Here is a 20957-nt window from a genome sequence, read left to right as displayed (position 1 = left end):
CTTCATTATTTGTTTCTGTGTCAGACATGTTTAAGGAAATTATAACAGACAAATATCTCACTGCAGTACAATAATACAATGCCGTCCCTGTACTACAATAGCGACGTCGCGCCGGGGTTCGCCTGGGATATTCACGTGCTGATCACGCACTGATCATTGTATTGGTTTACTATTTTTCTTAGATAAAAGAAAAAAAAACTCTTTGAATGAAATGAACTTTCTCAAAGACAGAAAATACAATATCACAAAATGCTATATAATTAGTTTATTAAAAGTCCCTCATTGTTACAAGACTCTCATCATGTTAGAAATTTACATTAAAAATGACATAAATGATATTAGTGTGAAGTTTTGTTTGGTGTAATTGATCAATACTATATTTCAATTTTATTGGTTATACTTACTGTAAATAATTACAAAACTTTTGAGCAATTCTACCGATAATGATTCTTCATAAAATTGCATTGTACTAATATTTTAGTGTTGATCAATCACAAAACAAATAAGTTTATGTGCAGTGTCAATATGCATTTACTAAGAATAATGTGAGTTACAATAGATCTAGACCACCACCAAATAACCTAAAAATACTACCACACGTACAGGATTTCAAAGTTTTAATAAGAATCCACTTGTAACTGCTCTTGCTGCTCTGAGTGGTTACGATCAGTAGGAAGTTGTCCTGAATAAAAATATACCAAATGAAAATTGTAATATTTCCTATAGTATTAATGTTTCTTGTTTTGAAATGAAGCATAAGTCCATATTTTTTATTTTTAATTATACAGTTTGTAAATATATCATGAAAATACTGAACTATCTTTGATCTTTATAATTTTGATTTATATTATATTTAAAATAATCAATTCGATTTGGTTTTTATACACATTAAGTTTGTGTTTAAATGTATAAACTATGTGACGCTTTAATTTGAAAACTAAGTAGTTTTAGAAAATTGAGGGATTTGTATAACCAATTTTGATTCTAAAATAATCCATTTTGCTTTTAACTTGTATAATTATATTGATTAATAGATCACCTAGAACATCAATATCAAAATAAAAATCTGTTTTAACCACAATAAATAATTTTTTCTCAGTTATCATATTTAAAAATTAAGTAGCAGCAATCAATTGAATAAGTTACACTGAAATTTATAAAACAGAATTAAAATTTGACTCAAAGTGTTTAGGTCTTTTTTATCAATGATAGATTCTATGTATGTGAACCATTTCTAGAAAATTTTTTGTATTATTTTGTTTCAAAGATATTTGAATAATTATAATTAGATATATTTATTTTTGATATTTACTACATTTATTATCTTATGATGTTTGTGATATTGTGTATAAATTAATCCAAACAAAAGTTAAAATGGTCAGTAGAACAAGAACAAGTGGGATATTATCAAAATAGGTACCTTATATCAAAATAGAACTTATTTTTAGAGGATTTCAAATACAATATCAATTGATAGTTTATAATGCATTTTAGTGCATAACGTCAATTCCATATATATATATATATATATATATATATATATATATATATATATTATATATATATATATATATATATATATATATATATATATATATATATATATATATATATATATATACCCTTATTTTCTTTATCTGTGACCAATAAAATTAGACTCTCAAAAAGTTCTTTTCAGTAGTTGTTGAGGTTCAGTATTAATTAATAAAAAAGTGGGGGCGCTCTAGTAAAAACTATATAGTCCCACTTTTTACTCATTTTCCACAGAATATACGTTCAGGTAGTGCCATAAAAATTGAGAAAATCGCTACATTTAGATATATATTTTCTAGTAACTAATTGATTTGTATATTATTTATTTCCTGGACAGTTTTTGGTTAATTTGGCTTATTTTATTTTCATATCGGTCAAATTTCTTCTAATAATAATGATAATAAAACAATAAAGGGTTTGATGCAAACGTTGCCAGCGTGTATGATTCAAGCTGTGTTAATGCAACAAAGCCATGAATAATATAATTTCATACGTCTAGGGGGTTTCGTAAAGCAGAAACGGGAATTTAACACACTAAGAAAAAACTATGATCAACAATATGTTTAGAGGACTTCGAGCCAGAAAACAAAATATAAATGCTAGTAAGGTAGTTACATTACTTATTATTATAACCAAAGATTCCGAATCTAGTATGTACAAAATCATTTAAACAAGGGGTATAGCAATCAATATTTAAACTTTGTTTGCAAAGACTAGAAGAAAAAAACAACAGATCATTAATCGTGTAGAATATAAATTTTTTATTAGGGAATTACAAACTGTACTGTCAAATGAAAATCTCCCAAAAATATGATGACATGTTTTGTTACATACTTTATGTGAGATGAAATCAAGGTTATTTAACAAGGAAGAGGAATGGTACCTTTATCGAAAATGAGGAAATCGTTTTACGGCACAGAAAAGTTCTGAAAGAAATAATAGAGAGGAGTAGGGAGGGTAAAAAATGTATTATATAAATGAAACCTGATTGAATGTAGGACATACTTTGACAAAAATTTGGCAGACATCAAATTTAAAAAGCTAACATCAAGGTTTTTAGATAGTTTATTAATAATTTTTAGTTCTATCGTACATTTTGAGTGAGCTGAATTAAAATCAAATTCTTTACAATTATCAATAGTCTTTATATTGTAAAAGTTATCAATTTTCATGGAAAGGCAATATTGACTTATTTTTCGTACCTCTTCATATAAAAAGAGGCCTAATGATAATTGCAACCAAAAAAAAAGAATCTATACCTTGATTTTTAAACTAATGTATTTAATATGAAATACATTCCGACATAAAATTTCAGTAACTTAACATAAAAGTACATATGTAATATCTACTCTTTATTTCTAGATTTCAGATTGTTTAGACTCTTGTTCACTTCTCTAATAAAAGTAGTGGCTATTGTATACATTTTACTATTCACTTCTTGTTCTAAAAAGTAAAAAGCAAATTAAAGCAATGAACTCAAAAGCAGTAAGTATAACATAAGATATTTAAAACTAACAAAATAATAATGACAAGAAAGACGACAAGTAGCTCTAAGCAGATGCAAACACTATTTCATAATATAATTAGTAGTAGACTAGCAGCCAAGTCATTTATTCCAAATTTTTGTTTCAGTTTATGATGTTATTCATGCAGAGCAACATTTATTTTGTACTTTATTTGAACATGTATTTTATACTTTATTTGTATATATTATACTGATGATGTCAAATTACAGTGACTTCTTTTATCAACTATAAATAAAATTGTTTTCTCACAACGCCAGGGGTTTTAGAAAAAAACAAAAAATGGGTTTGATAATAAATTATCAATTATTACTGTAATGTGAGCCATTGAATGAAAACGTCATACTCATGATACTTTCTATATTTAATTATGTTTTTTTCTGATTAAAAAAAATCAACGAATGTATAATAATTTATTAATTAATCTTAATAAGGGCTTATCAATACTTGTTGCTGCATTTTAAATCATTTAAATTGGGTAAAAGAGAATGTGTTCAAGTGTACATGTAGCACTAACGTTCTTTTCCAAAGCATTAAGAAGGTTGTTAGAGACGGGAATAAATCAAAGAAGATAGGATCAAGACTATGGTTGTGTAACTAATACAAATGAGGGCCAATCAAATATTACAGTAGTTTCGACTGGGAAGCCCACCATTGGTCGAATGTAAAATTATAAGAAAAGTGCAGATTTCACCAATTTGGTGATTATCGACGTGTCACAATTTACAGAAGAGGAAATGGAGGATTTGCATGATGCTACATACAATATATGCATATGGTGACAGATTAGTTATGCCGACAAGCATTGAAAAATCGCACTTTTCGCTCCTCTCTGCATTAGAAAATGTTCTCCTCATAAATGGAATGTTCGATCACATATCAAAAGAATCATCCAAATTAACTAAGATCAGAATCCAAGCAATGGTATGGCCAGTTAATAGCAAAAATCTCATTGAAATATGAAGCATACTGCGATATTTTCCAGCCGTATCTGATACTAGGGAAGATAGATAGATATTGCTTAGAAATTCTCTTTATATTTTTTCTTAAATCTCTACATTTCCTATATAATGTTTGAAACTGAAAAATACATATAGTAATTTTACTCAATTCATATAATTTGAAAAAAAAAATTATACAATGATTTTACTGTGATGAGGATTTTTAATTGAAAGAGTACTGTATACATTGAATGATATTGAGAATTGAAATACTAAACCAAACTTAGTTTTACATTCTTATTCACGAGAATAGAAAGGAAAAGAAATTCAATTCACAAGCAGAACTTAAAATAGGCTATACAGAGACCTATATTATTACTTCATAAATCAACCAAAGTTCTGTATAAATTCATATATACAAGTACTACTACTTTTTTCTTTCGATTTATGTATCCCTTTAGCTAATTTCTGTTCTTATAAATGCCATGTAAATGAGTCAACATAAGACCCAAATAGAAATAATTAAACCAAAGTGAATGAAAATCTTTGCACACAAATAATAGATCTTAATCTACACTTGAAATCAATAAACAAATCATTTAAATAGCTGCTGTGGTTCTGTTTTTCAAATTATATTCAAATATCTGGATCAGGTAGAGTTATTAGTTGGTCATTAATAATCTGTATCTACAATTAGGTACTTATATAAACAAAACTATAAGCAGGTGATTTAAAACTAAATAAGCAATAATAAGTCTTCTAAGAAAAAAAAAAGATAGAAATTATATAAATAAAACTTACCGTGAACTGCATCGTCAACTTTCTTTTTATCTTGTACTATGTAAAATGCGGTGACTATGAAAAATAGTCCACCCATAATTTCAACAAAACACGTTGAAAAGAGGGCGTATTGTAAAGATGTAAATTCAATCTCATCATCCTTTGTGGTTGAATTTGAGCTTGATCTTGATTGGAGATATGTTTTGAATAATTCAGAGAGCTAAAAGTAAAAGTCCATATTATTTATAAAAGAAAATATCAATAAGAAATTTGTAAATATGAATATTTAGAACAAAATTTTAAACATTGATTGTTATTTAAAATAATGTACATTCATTGGTGAGATTAATAGTTCTGTTCTATAAACAAATGTTATATGATATCTTCAAGAATCTTAAGATCAATTGAGAGAATTAGACTTTTAAAATAAAAAACTAAGTAAGTAAAGTATAACTTTAATAAAGAAGATTATTTTGTCACCCCCTATGAAGATAAAGTGGAATAGCTTAATATCACTAAAATGAATGCAAAGGCAACGGAATCATCCTACTTTTAAACCAGAACCTGAACCTAGTAGCTTCTGAATTAAGCCATATACCTCAATCCACTCAAAGTTGAATGTGAAAAAAAATCTACTGTAGCATAATTTTGATGTAGAAATATATAAATTGTTTTGAAGACTATTTTGATTTCATTTACACCAACAAATTTTTTATTCTAATTCAAAATACTGCACTTCACAAAAAATATGTGATTTGCAATGACTAATATCAAATAACAAAGTAAGAATTCATCAAAAATTGTTCATATTATATAAATTACACTAATTGCTAGTTTTTAGGAATATACACACAACCATTAAATCTAGTGATATTCTAGTTAACTCATAGAGAATATAAAAACACCAAACGGTGAGGAACAGCCAAATGGAATGAATTCATTTATAAATAAATGAGAGAGTGAAAGGGAAAAACGCTTGGACACGTCGATTTGTATTTTCAAATGTGCATTTCAAAAAAAAATATAGAGAGAATCATGAAACAGTGATTAATATCAACATTCTTATTTCAAATGCAATCCCCTATATATTATTTATATTTTGGATCCTATACCTACCTTCAACTGTTTCAGAAATGTTGAGTGTTTTCAGATTTATTACAAAAATTAACATTAAAAAAAGAAAATTATTTTATTTCACAATTCACTACATTATACTTAAAACCGTGATTCGCCTTCTTAAGTCATCTAATTTGAGGGGTTTAGGTTTGTTTTGTCTAATGGCATTAAAGCAGAAGTTAGTGCTGGCCATTCTATCAATCCGTGGACTCGGAAAAATTTGGTTCAGGTACTGGTGGACGGACATTGATTTGGTAATAGGGCGGTGCTCCATCTTGCTAAAACCATATTATATTCGCAGGAACTTGTGATTTCACAGGATCAAGATATGATGAGATTTCCAACAATTCCTGTACAAACATAATATTTTCAGGATATTGCATATGTTCTTTTCCAGAGAGGATTCTTATTAGACCAATAGCGGCAATTTTGACGATTAACATGACCGTAAAGTGTAAATGTGCTCTCATCAGAAAATATCTTCAAACGTTGTTATCTAGCACCGCCATCATTGGTTCACAAAAATATGTTCTTCCATCGAAATCGTCTTCCATGATTTCCTGACCATGGGAATCATTTAATAGGTATGCATTACATTTCTCTTTATACCAGAAGTATGTAGGTTTGCTTGAAACTCACTTATTCATTGACAGCTACTTTTTTATCTGTCTTCATGACCAATTTCGCGAAACTGCTGTTCTATCTTTCAAATTGTTCCTAGGGATATAGACGGCAAATTTGGAAATTTGTCGTGGTATAAGCAAGCAACTTCTATTTGAGTTCGGGTATTATCTCCATAACCAATCATTTGTAGAATAATTATTTTGTGCACGTCTTGTAAATGAACCACTTTTACGATATTATTATCATAGTAAACGAAATTGAAGCCACAATATCACTAAAACTGATCACTATTGCCATGCAGACAGACAAGTTGCTAAGGCTAAAAGTTTTAAATGAAAATAAATAAAACTTTTTATGTATGTTCCTTAATTCACATCACTAAAAAGGAATGCTGGAATAGTTTTTGTTTACTTTCTCAATATCTTTTTTAATGTTAATTTTTGCAATAAATCTGGAAACATGTAATATTTCTGAAACAGTTGAAGATGGATATAGTACATTGTACTATATCTAAAATTTTCTGAAGAATCCAAAAAATAAATAATATCCAGGGAGTTGCATTTAAAATAAAAAAATTCGTATTGGCCAATATCACATGACACACCCTTTATCAGTTTTATTTTAAAAGCGCATTTAAAAATACAAATCGATGTATCCAAACATTCTCCCCAGCACGCCCTCATTTATTAATTAACGAATTTATTAACATACAGATTATGATTTTGAATGTTGCCAGGAGTTGTATTGGTCCATTTTTGTTTTATACCCCACCCTCTTAGACATCTAGTAAATGGACTGAATACATGCTTTGGTATCATTATAATGATTGTTTAATAATGATACTTAAAGCTAGTCTTGCTCAATAATTATTAATAAAAAAAATTATTTAATTCCAAAAAGCAAATTGGAATTTATCATAAAAGAGAAAATTTATAATTATCAATCTTTTTTATTCTGACAATCGTTATTGGTCCATCCTTCCTTTTATAGAAGGTGCAATCAATAGTTATTAATAGATGTAAAGGTAGAGCATATGATGTGCGAATAGATTTCAATAAATTTAAGCTGAAACCGATATTTTGGGAAATTAACTCATACTGAAGTTTATCAGCCGTTGAGTTTTTTTTTAAAAGATGGGTACAAATGTTTCCCAATTCTTTTAGTTGTTTGACACTTTGATATGGTTAGGCGATTTTATACAATTGAATCTTCTACCTCAGTGTGTTAGGCTAGTCGCTTAGCCAAGAATGACACTTCAAAAGAGTGAGATGTTATTTGATGTTTCAGTTCATCAATCAGCTTCTCAAATGCCTATATAAGTATGTCATGTGGTATTTTACTTGAAGGTCTACCTGCTGCATTTTCAGAATTTCTTGGTAGCCTTCTTCCACTGCAAATAAATGAGCTGATTGTTCACAAGTGCCAATTTTTGTGAAAAAATCATATTGATTTTTTCAGGCAGTATTTAAAATTTGATCCGCTACAAATTAAAAATTTCTTATCAATTTTTCTTACTTATATCATCTTTTTGTGATCTGCTGCTTTTTGAATACTAATAAACATTCGTGGTTTTGAATTTTTCCCTAAACCCTCCTTTTTATCACAAAAGAAACACGACAATTCGTTAAGTTTTCGCTTCTTTACATTTATCGCTAAAAGTGACATTATATTTTATTTAAATAAAACACTCGACTCCATAAAAAAGATTTGGATCTTTAATGTATCTAAATAGGCTGCAAACGCAGGAATGCGAATGGAAACAGCATTCTGTGAAGAGAAAATTTTAAATTTCTGGAGGAAGTGAGGACTTGGCAGAAATTCTTAAAGACTGGAATTTCAGTATAAAACGAGCTAGTGGCACTGATATAGAAGAAACGATGTGAAAAGTATTTTCAAGATTTTAATCGGAAAATAGACTCATTTGAAGACATAGGTTTCTGAAGATACAAGAAACGTATGTACAGCCAATAAAAGCTGCTGTTGACCTCGCGTGGCGTGGAAACGAAACAGCCTACAAGAAATTCACAAGAAAAAAACTGGAGAAAACCCAACCATTGCATGTAATGATTAACAATAAGTAAAGAATATCAAGACAATAGAAAAGAACCGATTATTCCAATCATTCCAATCGCTCCTCTCTTTAAGTAATTTGACAAAATATGAACATAAAAAATGAGAAAAAACACTACCGTACACCACCAATATAGCTGGCCCATTGAGAGATAACAATGTTTTACAAATTACTTACAATAATTATACCTTCAATAGGAATAAAAAATAAATGATTTCCTTTCTATAGGTCTAATTATTAAAGAATCGTAACGCATAAAACTCGAGCAATTGAAAATAATTGATTACTATTTTTAATACTATTACTCGACTTTTGCAGATTACGTCTACTTCTAAACTAATCGATTATTTTTTAAGCTCATGTAATATTATAATTTTACAAGTTGAAAATATTTAAAAATAAGCTTCCAATGAAAATACTAAAGACAGAAGAAACTTCAGTATTACTATAAGTACTTTACTTCATGATAAATTCTAGCTTGCCCACAAAAGGGAAAATTGAGTGTTAACTCTAACAAGTGCACATACATGTTAGAAATAGATTTTATGTTAAATTGAACATATCTTACCACTCCTATTAAGTATGGACTACCAGCATCGCCCAAAGCATGGGAAAATAGAAGTTGAAAACCTTCTGCTGTAGATCTTCTTGTAGGTAACACAACGTACTAAAAAATATTATTATATTTTTAATAATAAATATGACAAATATTACATTATACTATACTAATTTTAAATAATTTGAAGAGTTAAATACAAAAAAGTTAGATATACAATGGAGATACGTAGTGTCGGTTGAATGTTTTTTGAAATTATGGAAAGTATATGTTGTCACAATATGGTCAAAGTAAATTTAACTACAACATACTAAAATTAGTCAAATATTGAGTAATTTGGTAAATTACTAGTATTAATTTTTTTATTATTATTAAATGAAGTTACCACAGTATGTAATAAGAAACTTGACGTTTCTAAATATTTTGGTCTTTATCAGAATTTGATATGATATTGACAACTTGCTTAATCACATCAATTAATAGGTGACCAACAACATGAATATCTAAATAAAAATCTATTTTTCAAACACATTAAATGTTTTTCATCTTTAGTTAGCATATTTTAAAAACAAGTAGCAACGTTATTCCTAGATACATAGAAATTTATAATTATTTTCAAAATATTTTGATAAAGACCGCAATAGGTCGAAACATCAATGTTTTATATGGTTTTAAACGAAATTTCAATTAAAGGAGACCTGAAATCGAAATAATTTGTGCAAGATGGAAGTAACCTGTGTTAAGCAGTGTGCTTACATCAAAATAGCCGTTCCCTGAGGAAGAAATTCGAAGACCGTCACAGTGAATAAAAGGAAGCCTTAAATAATGCCTTGCCATACTGTACAGTGGCACGGTGGGTAGGAAAGTTACAGCAAGAACGTATGTTAACCAGTGAAGAACAATTTTCGAAACGACTGGTTAGTGTGGTGACACTACTAGAGTTAGAGAAGGAAAGTGGCATAAAAAAACGTACTGTCCACAGGATATAACATAACTTTGGTATGGTAAGGCATTATTCATTTTATAAAAATCGAACAGAGAACATGAAATAGGTCCAAGCTGATTAGGTATATGTGCTCTTCACAGATGAATTCAGATCCTATTTGTACAATAATGGTAGACATATTCGTGCATTTCGACAATTTAACCCAACATTATACTCAATGCAATTTCTCAAACACTATAGTTTAGTAAAGTATTTCTATGATACCAGACAAGGAACTAGTAGCCATAAATAATGAAACTATTACAGTTGACAGGTAACTCCAAGATATCTTGTCACTTTCTGGTTCGTATATTGGCGAAGAGAAGTTCCCTGGAAGACATTGGAATTAATACTATGGAATGTATTCCCTAGTTGGAACCAATTTAAAACCAATTTCATAGAATTCTATAAAAATATCCTAAAAAGGCGATCAAGTGAAAATTCTATTTAATAAGCTGAAGGAGGTAAGGGAAAGATTAAATCAAATCTAGAAAGAATTGAGTGAAAATCAAATGATTCATTTTGTGAAGAAATGTGTGAAAAACTGGCATAAGGTATAAAATTTTACGGACGAAGAGTTGTTCAATCATTTTCAGGGTATCATGAGTAGTTGTTTCTGAAGTAAAATACATTCAAAATATGTTCAGAAAGTGAACTAATTTGGATATATGGTATAGACGTTTAGTAATTCAGTATTTTCAATTAAAGAGCACTTGATGAGAGTGTCTCCTCTATTTAAAATTTATTCACTTCCAAATAAATTGATAACAAACTTAGATCAGCTGAAAGTTATTAAGGAAGTAAAAATAAAATAATATTATATTTCACAAGGAGTCTTACCGATGATATATCAGTAATATGACTCAATTAATGTTCATGCCAATTGTTGCCACAAGTAGTAAAATAAAGTACATAGTGGGATAAACTGTTATTTCATACTTGATAACAGCTATAAGAGGTTCTGTTACTTGTAAGCTGATACCACATATAATTGGATCTATTGCTTTGGTTCGGGGTTTCAGGGTTTATGTTGAATAAAAGCCTATTATAACGCCAAGCTGACCTAATATTTCTATATTTATGCAAAACATTACTAAAATTTTACTGAAATAATATTAAATCAGGTATTAAAATGTGAAATATAAAAAATAAAATCTTCAACCAACCTACTGCCAGTCTACTTCTAGTTTAACTTATGGTATTAATGACGATATGTCTTTGTCTCCCTTTGTTGTTCATTTACTTTTGTGTCATATCCGGGAAAATGTTGTTTAAAGAAATATACACAAAAGTCGAGAAAATACAGCTATTGATATGGTATTTTGGGACTCAGTATTAGTTGGGTTACCCAAGAATTTGAAAAATATGGTAGTGTTCAAAATTATTGGAAATAAGAAATGGTGATTGGAAGAGACAATTAATGATATCCTGCAAAATAAACGTTCATGCTACTGCTGAAACCAGTAATTCCTGTTTAAACAAATTGCTGAACAAGAAATGTAGAGTTTATAATATTAAAAAAAAACATAGTTATCGTTGTGTAAACTACAGAAACCCCAGGAAATATTTCTTATTTCTATATTTCTTAAGCACAATATAAAAAGTTTTGTGAAGTTGATAGAAAATAAAAAAAATTGCAAATATTTTGAATCATCAAAAAGATATTGTAAAACTTGAAATGCAAGATATTATTCTTGGCAATAAATACCTGATCATTCCCCAAGAAATTAACAAAGGACAGAAATTTCTTCATATTCATTTCATAATCTAGAAAGTACTCTATTCCCAAGTCATTATTATAAAAATAACAAACAATTTAACAATTTTTTTAAGTTGAATTATTTGTCACAACAAATAATCTTTTTGATACAACGGACTATCAATTTAAAATTCTTATTGTGGTATAGTCTCCACTCTTGTGTTATTTTGGAGTACAGTGCACCTTTTGTTTAACATGTTTTCAAAAATCCTCCAGAAATCGAAATAGTGGTAATGTTATATGAACACATTTTCATTACTTTACTTTATAACATGCTATATAGATAGTTTAATTAAATTCATTCATGATATTCATATCAATAACTACTTTATATAAATACATATAACCTTAATCCTTACCAAAAGTATGTCTGCGATAATAGACCAAGTGAGGTTGAAGAAAAATTCGGCAAAAAAAACGAGTGTGAAACATAATGAAACATTGTACTTGGCGGTTACGCAGACCAGGAATACCAGAGGAGCAGATGTCAATAAACCAAATGCGCAAATATTGGCGTCGATCCGTCGATACCTGCCACGCAATTTTTGTGCAACATAACTGCCAAAAGGTACACCCAAAAGACCTGCTAACATTGATATGACGCCAAATTTGAATGGTACGCTAGAAACATAATTGAGAGAATTTGGTTAATTATTGAAAATAATGCATTTCAATTTTGGATAAATTAATTTTACAAAAATAATAAGAAGATTATCTTTCCAGTCAAATTACACATTCATAGCAATATTAAAAATTATTGAAATAAAGAAAAAATTTTCAAATTCTTAGCAAATAAAAAAAATTGTTCTTTGCTGATCCATCTTATATTGGGAACTTGTTTGTAGATGCCTGCATCCGAACAATTATATATATATATATATATATATATATATATATATATATATATATATATATATATATATATATATATATATATATATATATATATATATATATATTAAATTAAATTAAATTAAGTTTTGTAAAGATGTAGCTATACCTTTCTGGAGATTTTTTGGGATCTTATTATCACGTTCAGCGCTTCCATCTGTTTACTCCTCGTTTTATTGCCGTTTTTTCGTTACGTTGTATTCACAAACTTCTCATTGCTTTTTTCTTTTGTTCAATTACTGCCTCTGCCATTTCTATGAAGGCTCTGCAGATTTCCTTAAGCTCGTTTTCCAATGTTGAAAGGATAGTGTCCCAGTTCTGTTCAAATCGATATCGCGTACTATCTATTCTAATACTATATTGAACAGTGTAGTGGATAAAGGATCTCCCTGTTTTAGTCCTGTGTTGGTCTGGAAACATTTTGATATTCTTTGATTTGCCTTTACCTTCGGTTTTGTATGTCGAGTGTCATTTTCGTAAGACTTTATGCTATACCACTGTAGTTTCTGCATTCATTTATATTTCCTTTCTTGTGTATTGATACCATTATTGCCATTTTCCACATTTTCGGTATTGACTCTTATTCCCATATATTTCTTATTAAATGATATATTCTCAGTGCAGTTCTACCAACTTGATTAAGTCTGGCTCTATTTCGTCCTCTCTCGGGGACTTGCCATTTTTAGCCCCTGAAATATTTCTATTCTATTTCCTCCTTTATTGGTGACAATATATTTTCGATATTATTCCAGTTTTGGATTGAAAACTCCTTCCATTGTCCATTTTCGTTTTCTGCGTTTAATGTTTCTTTGAAATGCTCATCCCATTTTTTTTATTTTTTATATAAATAGTGCGTTGCTCAGCTTGCCCGATGTTCTACTTTATTTCTTTATAGAAATTCTTCATTTCTTTATCTAATTCTGCTCTCCATCCCTTTGCGTTACTTTGCTCTACACGTCTGCTTCGTTGTTCTTCTTTGCTCTTCATACAGTTTTTTATCTTTCTCTGTTTCGGTCTGTAAAATTTTCTGTTTGTTCTTTTCCTTTTCTCAATTTCTTCTTTATATTTGGCATCGAACCATTCGTTCCTTTTTTCCTGTTTCATTTTTTGTGGTATTATTTTACATGCTGTTTTCTTTATGGTTTTAATTATTATTATAGCTCTGTTGTTCTACTAGAGCTCTCTCCAGTTCTTCTTCATATTTTTTCTTTGTTGTTTTATTATCTATAAGTTTTCCCACCTGTAATTTTCTTTTTCGTCCGATATTTTGATTTTTCTTTTTTTATTTACTGTTAAGTGCTATTTTTGCAGTTACTAAAAAATGGTCGCAGTCCGCATGTGCTCCTCTGTAGGTTCTTACATCTACTATTTTCATTAATAGTCTGTGGTCTATCAAGAAATGATCTATTTTATTAGAATAGTTCCTGCTTGGATCTATATGTTTCTTTGTGTTCGAGCTTCGTGCTGGTGATTTCGAGTCCCATCTTATTTGCAAAATTAACTAGTCTTTTTCTGTTGGCGTTTGTTTCCTCGTGCATGCTATATTTTCCTATTACTGGAATATATATTACCTCTTTGCCTATTTTTGCATTCAAATCGCCTATTGCTATTTTAATGTCTTTCTTTGGCAACGTTTTAAACACAATAACATGATAAGTCTTTTCTTATATTGTGATTCTCCCTTTCAATTAAATATAATGGACACTATACTAGTAAATGTTTATCTCTAAGCTTCACAAGCAAAATACTCTGTTGTTCGATAAATAATTATGTATGTGCTAGATATAATCTCAATATTATTATTTAAATATATTATGTAAACTACTTACTTGTCAGAATCAACATCCGTATTAGACTGTAGTTTTAAGCCTTTTTCAATAAACAATGGACCCCACCAAGATAATGCACCTGCTACAAAGGCTACACAAGTGAATCCAGCTGTAGAGTACATGAAACTTCGGCTGAAATAAAAAGAAGTGAATCTTATTAAGCTAACGCCCGGCCTCGTATTTGCAAAGATAGCGGAAAGCATACAATACCTACATGTTTAGTGTGATACTTAACTAACCTCCTCGCTCCTATGAAATTTTTAATAATAACTATTCGTAATTGATATATACTAGTTAAAAATAAATGCTTGTTTAATTAGGCACTTCTTTAACTTTTTCAAACCAGATTAGAGTAAAAAATATCTTACTTGCGAACGATATCCTTGAGATCCTCTAACCAAGGAGTAGGTTCCATATGAGTACTGCATTCGCTTTGGCCTCTTTCAGGATCATTCAGTATAAATAAAATAAGTAAAACAGCTGCTACCCCTAAGGCAGGTGTTACACGTAGTGCCCATTGCCATTGCCCCAGTAGATCGGCAGTTTCAGAGCCTATAATATAGCCCATACCACTAAAATATAAAAAACATTAGAACCTGAAATGTTCGTTGTAAAAAATTAATTTTCAATCCTTAGTACAGTAGATATGGATTAGAATAAAAGGGATTTTCTAGGAATATTATTGTTGTTTTTTTATTTATTATTATCTATTTATTTAGCATCATTTTGGAATAAGACAGAAAAATTCAAAATGAATGATACAAAAATTGGAGAGTAGTTTATAGGTGTCATTAGCAAAGTAGAAATTTGAAATTATGAGAAGTAGCTAAATGATAGTCAATAGGTCCGAGGATGTATTGACATCTAGTTAGCCTAGACCAGTTCCATGCATAAACAAAATATTGCGTTACCAAGACAACGAACAATAACTTACTAGAAGTTTCAGTGCAAACTTTGACGTCAAAAAAGTAGAGACGTTTCAGGTTCGCTGTAATAAATGTATCCAATTAAGAGGAGACTATGTTGAGTGATAAAATATTTTGACATAGAAATTTTGTTTGGTTCTATAGTAGGCTAAGAATTTTTCAATATATCCTCGTATTTAGTTATACGATATTTCGCTATCAAATAATAAAACTGACTGTGTTACGGAAGAAACACGAATAAGTCAAACACCAGCAACCGATGGCTATTACTGATATAATTATTTCAGAAGATTATACCAACTATGAATATAAATGACACAAACAATATATCATCCAGCGGTGATTATATAGTTATATTAACAGTTATTAGTTACATATTTATTAACATAGAACAACAAGTATTACCATATCTTACACACAATTGAATTCGCAATAATTAACATTAACAACAGTCTAGAAAACGTTAGCAGGGTAAGGAAACTGCCTTACGTTACGCACAACACCGCTCAAAATACCACCTGATACATATTAAATAGCATCGTGGTATTCGAATAATTTTGAATAAGAATTAATATAAACTATAATATTCTGCTTAAGCTAGAAATTATATTAACTTCTTGGCATAACAATTTCCAACAATCACAATTGTTTTATTAAATTTCTTATTGGTATTTGGCATATATTTAGAATTTTACAATATTTGAAAAATAACTATTCCTTTTAGTAACACGTAAACTCAGTAAATTCTTTCATATTTCAACAATCAAAAAAAAATGTTTAATCAGGAACGTTATATATCTTTTTCAACGCTTTTTTTATTTCAAGTCACACATGCACTACTAAAGTAATAAAGAATTAATACGTAAAAGTCTTACGAAAGATCAAACAGTATGATAGACAGTATATGTACACAGATCGTGTTTATTTGGGTGTGTAGCATCCTCTTTGCAGGATAATAACATTTCTCTCAGTAAATTACCGACTGGAAATGTATTTCGTTTTCTATTTGAATAGTTGAATATAACATTTTCTTCGCTTTGTCTAAATTAAGCAAATTTATCATCTGGGGAATAGAGCTGTATTAATGATGCCTATTGTTTGTAATCAAGATTCTAAGTAAAGATGTAATTAAAACGTACATCATCGATGAGAATTTATCAATTAATTGTTGTTTCTATTCATATAAAAACCACGTGAACTCTTACTTAATTTATCGTTTATAAAATTGATTAGCCGTCAAGGATACAGATACAGAATTGAGAAATTTGATCAATTGGAATCAAATTATTTATATTTGTATGGATAAAACCAAAGAGTTCAACGTAGGAGATTGTTAGTTGAATTAAACACAATCAAGTTCACTAAAACGACGTGAACAGAAATAATGAAAACTTTGGCCGTTGAATCAGCATAAAGTAATCGCGACACCTATATTGCAGATAGCTTTTGTATATGTAAACACCCTCGTACATTTTTAGTTTACCACAAGATGCCTGTGTTTATTTTAGTGAACTTGAACCCAAAAATAATACAGTAAAATCTGAGCATTATCGAATGCTTATCAAGTGAATTATGGTCAGCCTACCTACTTAGTTTGATAGAAAATTCGGTTATGAACCTTTTAGCAGTGCCAGGTATTATTGAGGATTCGGACACAACTACCCATTCAGATTAGATGCCTACATAGCAATTATAATCTTTAAAAAAATGATTTATCTGTTTTAAACGAAATAGCCATCGATTATTATTTTAGCGCATTTTAAAGAAATAAAAATTTTGCTGTATAAATTTCATTATTCTTACTAAAATCAGTCCAACCTATTTTTTTCTTTCTATTTTTATTGTCACACAACAGTGAGTAAATCGAGACAAATAATAAATAAAAATTTGACGAAAGATATGTAACAATTCAGCTGGTAAAAATATTGTGAATGTTGTTATTGGGTATAGAGTTAGGGTGTTTCCTTGCGTTAGAAATTAGTATTTTATCAAATAATTGTGCTTCAATATTAATTTTTAAAGCAAACATAACAAAAATAAATTGGAACGATATTTAAAATTAAATGAATAATGTAAAAAAATAATAAGTAAATTTAAAATATATTTCTATGTAATTTCTATCTAGTTACCACAAAAACTAACGAAACTTCTTGAGAATCTAAATTTATTCTTACCTTTTTGAGCTAGACAAACAATTAGTAATTTACTGTTTATTAGGAAAAATATTTATAAAAATTTTTCCAAAACCCAACTTAATTTTTAATATTAGCAACGAATGTTTTCGACTTGTGATTTAACGGGGGTTTTATTTAATTTTTTTTAAAATGACTATTTCACGTACAACACAAAGAGATGTATGAACAAATAGTGCCCATTAATTGTTTATCGCTATGGTTGTGGACATTTTACACGTATTTGTTTGAATTCATTCAAAAAACGTATTGAATGCTTTTTAAAACATAAATACTTTTGTCAGTAATCGTAAAATTTACAGCCGGAATTAAAACTTCAAAGAATTACGTTTAACTTGTTACTTTAGGTACATATATAAACGGAACAGAGGCCTTTCCATAAATAAATGAAAATTTTGTTAGTCAACATTTCCGGCTAGGTTTTGTGACAGAAATAGAAATAAGAAAAAAAATAGTATTAATTAAATAACTTCAATATGTATATACAAATCAAAGAGCTATATGGATAGCAATTGAATTGCTATTCTCATCTATCTATAATATTAACAGAACCGTTCCTGTATCTACCATCACAAATTTCAATACTTTTATTTTTTAAATCTTTTTTCGTTTCTTTTTAACTAATGCGACACGTGAAATATTTTTTTATGTTTACTATTCACTTTTAATACAATGTGTTTAATACCTAATATTTTAATCGAAACAACATTCTAAAATATTTGAATATTTTGCTTGATAATTCTTAGAAGCAAGCGCGATAGAAATAATTTTGGATTTGATTATGGAGGTTATGCTGAACCAGTATAATCTCTGTATATGAAAACTGTTTCTCGAAATGTATTAAATAAGGGAGGCGACACATTAGCATCAGGTAAATTTTAAAGGAAGCGTCAAATATTATTTACGCCCTAGACCAGTAATTCCCAAAGTGGTGGTCCCACATTTTTTCCTATTCTTTAATGACATACTGGACTACTTTTCGCTAGTTCTCTGGTGTCACCTCCTTAATGGCTTGATCAAACAGTAGCTTAACGTCTTTCATTTTGAATGTCGTGTTGTGTCTTGCTACAAATCCTTTCACTTGCGCCCATATAAGTTCTATAGGATTTAGTTCGCAATGAAATGGCGTTGAGCGCAACACAGTTACGTTTTTCTGCTATATCTTCCATGGCGTTTTTCATAAAACGATGTTTGTGTAAATTTGCTATAGCTAATAGTTCTTTTTTTATCAAATTATCTTCAAATTCAATATACTAGGGTGGGTATTTCTTTTTTAAAATAAAGAGTGAACTTTTCTTTGAATAACACTTTGGGTGTCTTTATCAAGGACTTTTACTGGTCTGCCTGGACTTTTCTTGGGAGGTTCCACTTGGCCTGCTATCTTTCTCCCCCGCAATAATTTAAAAACGGTGGACTTTCCAACTCCAGTCATCCGGGAACATTTTAGGGTAATCGTATTTCATGCAATTGTGTACATTTAAAATAATAAGTTTTTCATTCACTGATAGTGGAAAATTATTGGAATATCTTTTCGTTGATGTAAATGTCGCCATTTTATTACTAATCTTATAATACTGTGAACACTAATTACGGCTTAACAGCAAATACTGATGCGTTAAACTCAACCAATATACTTATAAAGGTCTATACATTTTGGTTAAGGCACCATTGCCCTTACGGCGCATGGTTAAGCCGAATCTGAAGTAGGGTTGGAATTAGGCAGAGGCACTAATAGAAGGTTAAACGGTACCTGTTAAACGCAAAACGTAACTGTATAATATACTACCTAAGTAATCCCTACACAATATTTCAAGACCTACACCTATAGCCGACACCGAAATTAAGCCGAACTGGACGGAATTCCCCATTTTATTGCTCTATACCTTTCTGAAATAGACTATAGATCTGATTTTTTGACGAGTTGGTAATATGATGTAGATATATCATCTAAAACTAATGATAAGTATTTTGGAAGTGGTATACGAAGAACCAAAGTTTGGCAACTTCTGCCCTAGACAACTTTCCACACTTTTATACAATATAAGAAATTTTCAATAATGAACTATGATATTAATTTTTTTAACTCAGCATACTTCAATTCACCTACAATTGCTACATTCATACCATACCCTTAGTCTACATCACCACCATTCTGGAAATTTTTTTATTATTTATCGTATACACCTGGACATTTTTCCATCTTTTCTCCCATAGGAGATATTGCTCCTTCTCTCTACCCTCCATAATTTAATAAAACTTTTCCCTGCTCTGTTTACAATAAAAATCATTAATTTGTAAAGAACATTTTTGAGAGAATGTAAAATGAATGATTCATCTAACGATTATAAAATGTTCAATTTTAATGCCTCTTATTTTGAAATCTTAAAATGAATATTTAGCTCAACTGCAAGCAAATGGCAAACAAATAGAGGATATTATGTGAAAATTACAAAATAGGAAGGAAATAGCTTTGATAAATTATTGGGAAGAGTGAAATTCGAATTTAGTATATGCCAAATGAGAACTATTCAAAAAATACATGTGCATCAACATTGGATTAGGAAATGTCAATGAATGATTTCATTATATGTGAAAACAAACCTAATATCACTGTATAACGATTTCAGGATAAAATGCACAGGATTTTCATGGCTTGGATTTGTTTTATTGTATATACTCGTGTCATAATTTTTATTACGTTAATACATTGCTATCAACGGTGTGATGAAACCTGAACAAGTCCATGACATAGGCCGTGAAGCCGATTTTAAAATTTGGGAATTCGCGTTTGATATGCTTTTTATAAACAGTGGCGAGTTGTTTATATTGTTTTTTTTTAGAACTAATTTCTAAGAAGGTCTTTTTGTTTCATTTGTTTGTTTATTTTCTAAAATTTTTGAGATATTCGTTTTGGCTTTATAAAGGAGTTTGATTGGTGAAATTAGTTAGTTTGTAATAAATAGTCATAGTGAATGTAACAAAATAGAAAGTATTAGTGAATAATTAATTATTTTATAAGCTAGTTAAGTCTTGTGTTAGTGTTTAAATAAATTAAATAAGTAATAGAAAGTGTTTATATATACCCCACCAGTATAAATAAAAAAAAACAATACAATATGCAAGCAATATTTAATGAACAATACGGTAAATCTAAATTATTTTTATATTGTTAATATTAGAGAAGAGAAATAAAATAAATAGAATTAAACACTGCCAAGGTTCGGGATATAT

General features: G+C 29.2%; 1 protein-coding gene across 3 annotated transcripts in view; it reads right to left on the bottom strand.

The window, feature by feature from the left end:
* The window catches only part of LOC130448975 (protein spinster), a 162176-nt gene that overhangs the window by 9075 nt on the left and 132144 nt on the right, over window positions 1-20957 (bottom strand). Inside the window, exons 4-9 of one of the 3 annotated variants that reach the window (XM_056786608.1) lie at window positions 14977-15180; window positions 14609-14740; window positions 12248-12509; window positions 9157-9255; window positions 4799-4997; window positions 604-682 (exon numbers count right to left, since the gene is read on the bottom strand). In XM_056786608.1, coding sequence (XP_056642586.1) covers window positions 618-682; window positions 4799-4997; window positions 9157-9255; window positions 12248-12509; window positions 14609-14740; window positions 14977-15180 — 961 coding nt within the window. In that variant the 3' untranslated portion in view covers window positions 604-617. Of the gene's footprint in view, window positions 1-603; window positions 683-2793; window positions 2977-4798; window positions 4998-9156; window positions 9256-12247; window positions 12510-14608; window positions 14741-14976; window positions 15181-20957 lie in introns of those variants that run through there. The other 2 variants (XM_056786607.1, XM_056786609.1) reach the window with 2 other exon arrangements.

Source organism: Diorhabda sublineata, chromosome 9 (assembly GCF_026230105.1).
Source record: "Diorhabda sublineata isolate icDioSubl1.1 chromosome 9, icDioSubl1.1, whole genome shotgun sequence".
NCBI classification, from domain to species: Eukaryota; Metazoa; Arthropoda; class Insecta; order Coleoptera; family Chrysomelidae; genus Diorhabda; species Diorhabda sublineata.
The sequence above is the reverse complement of the archived record's forward strand: the minus strand, read 5'-3'. Positions and strand labels throughout refer to the sequence as shown.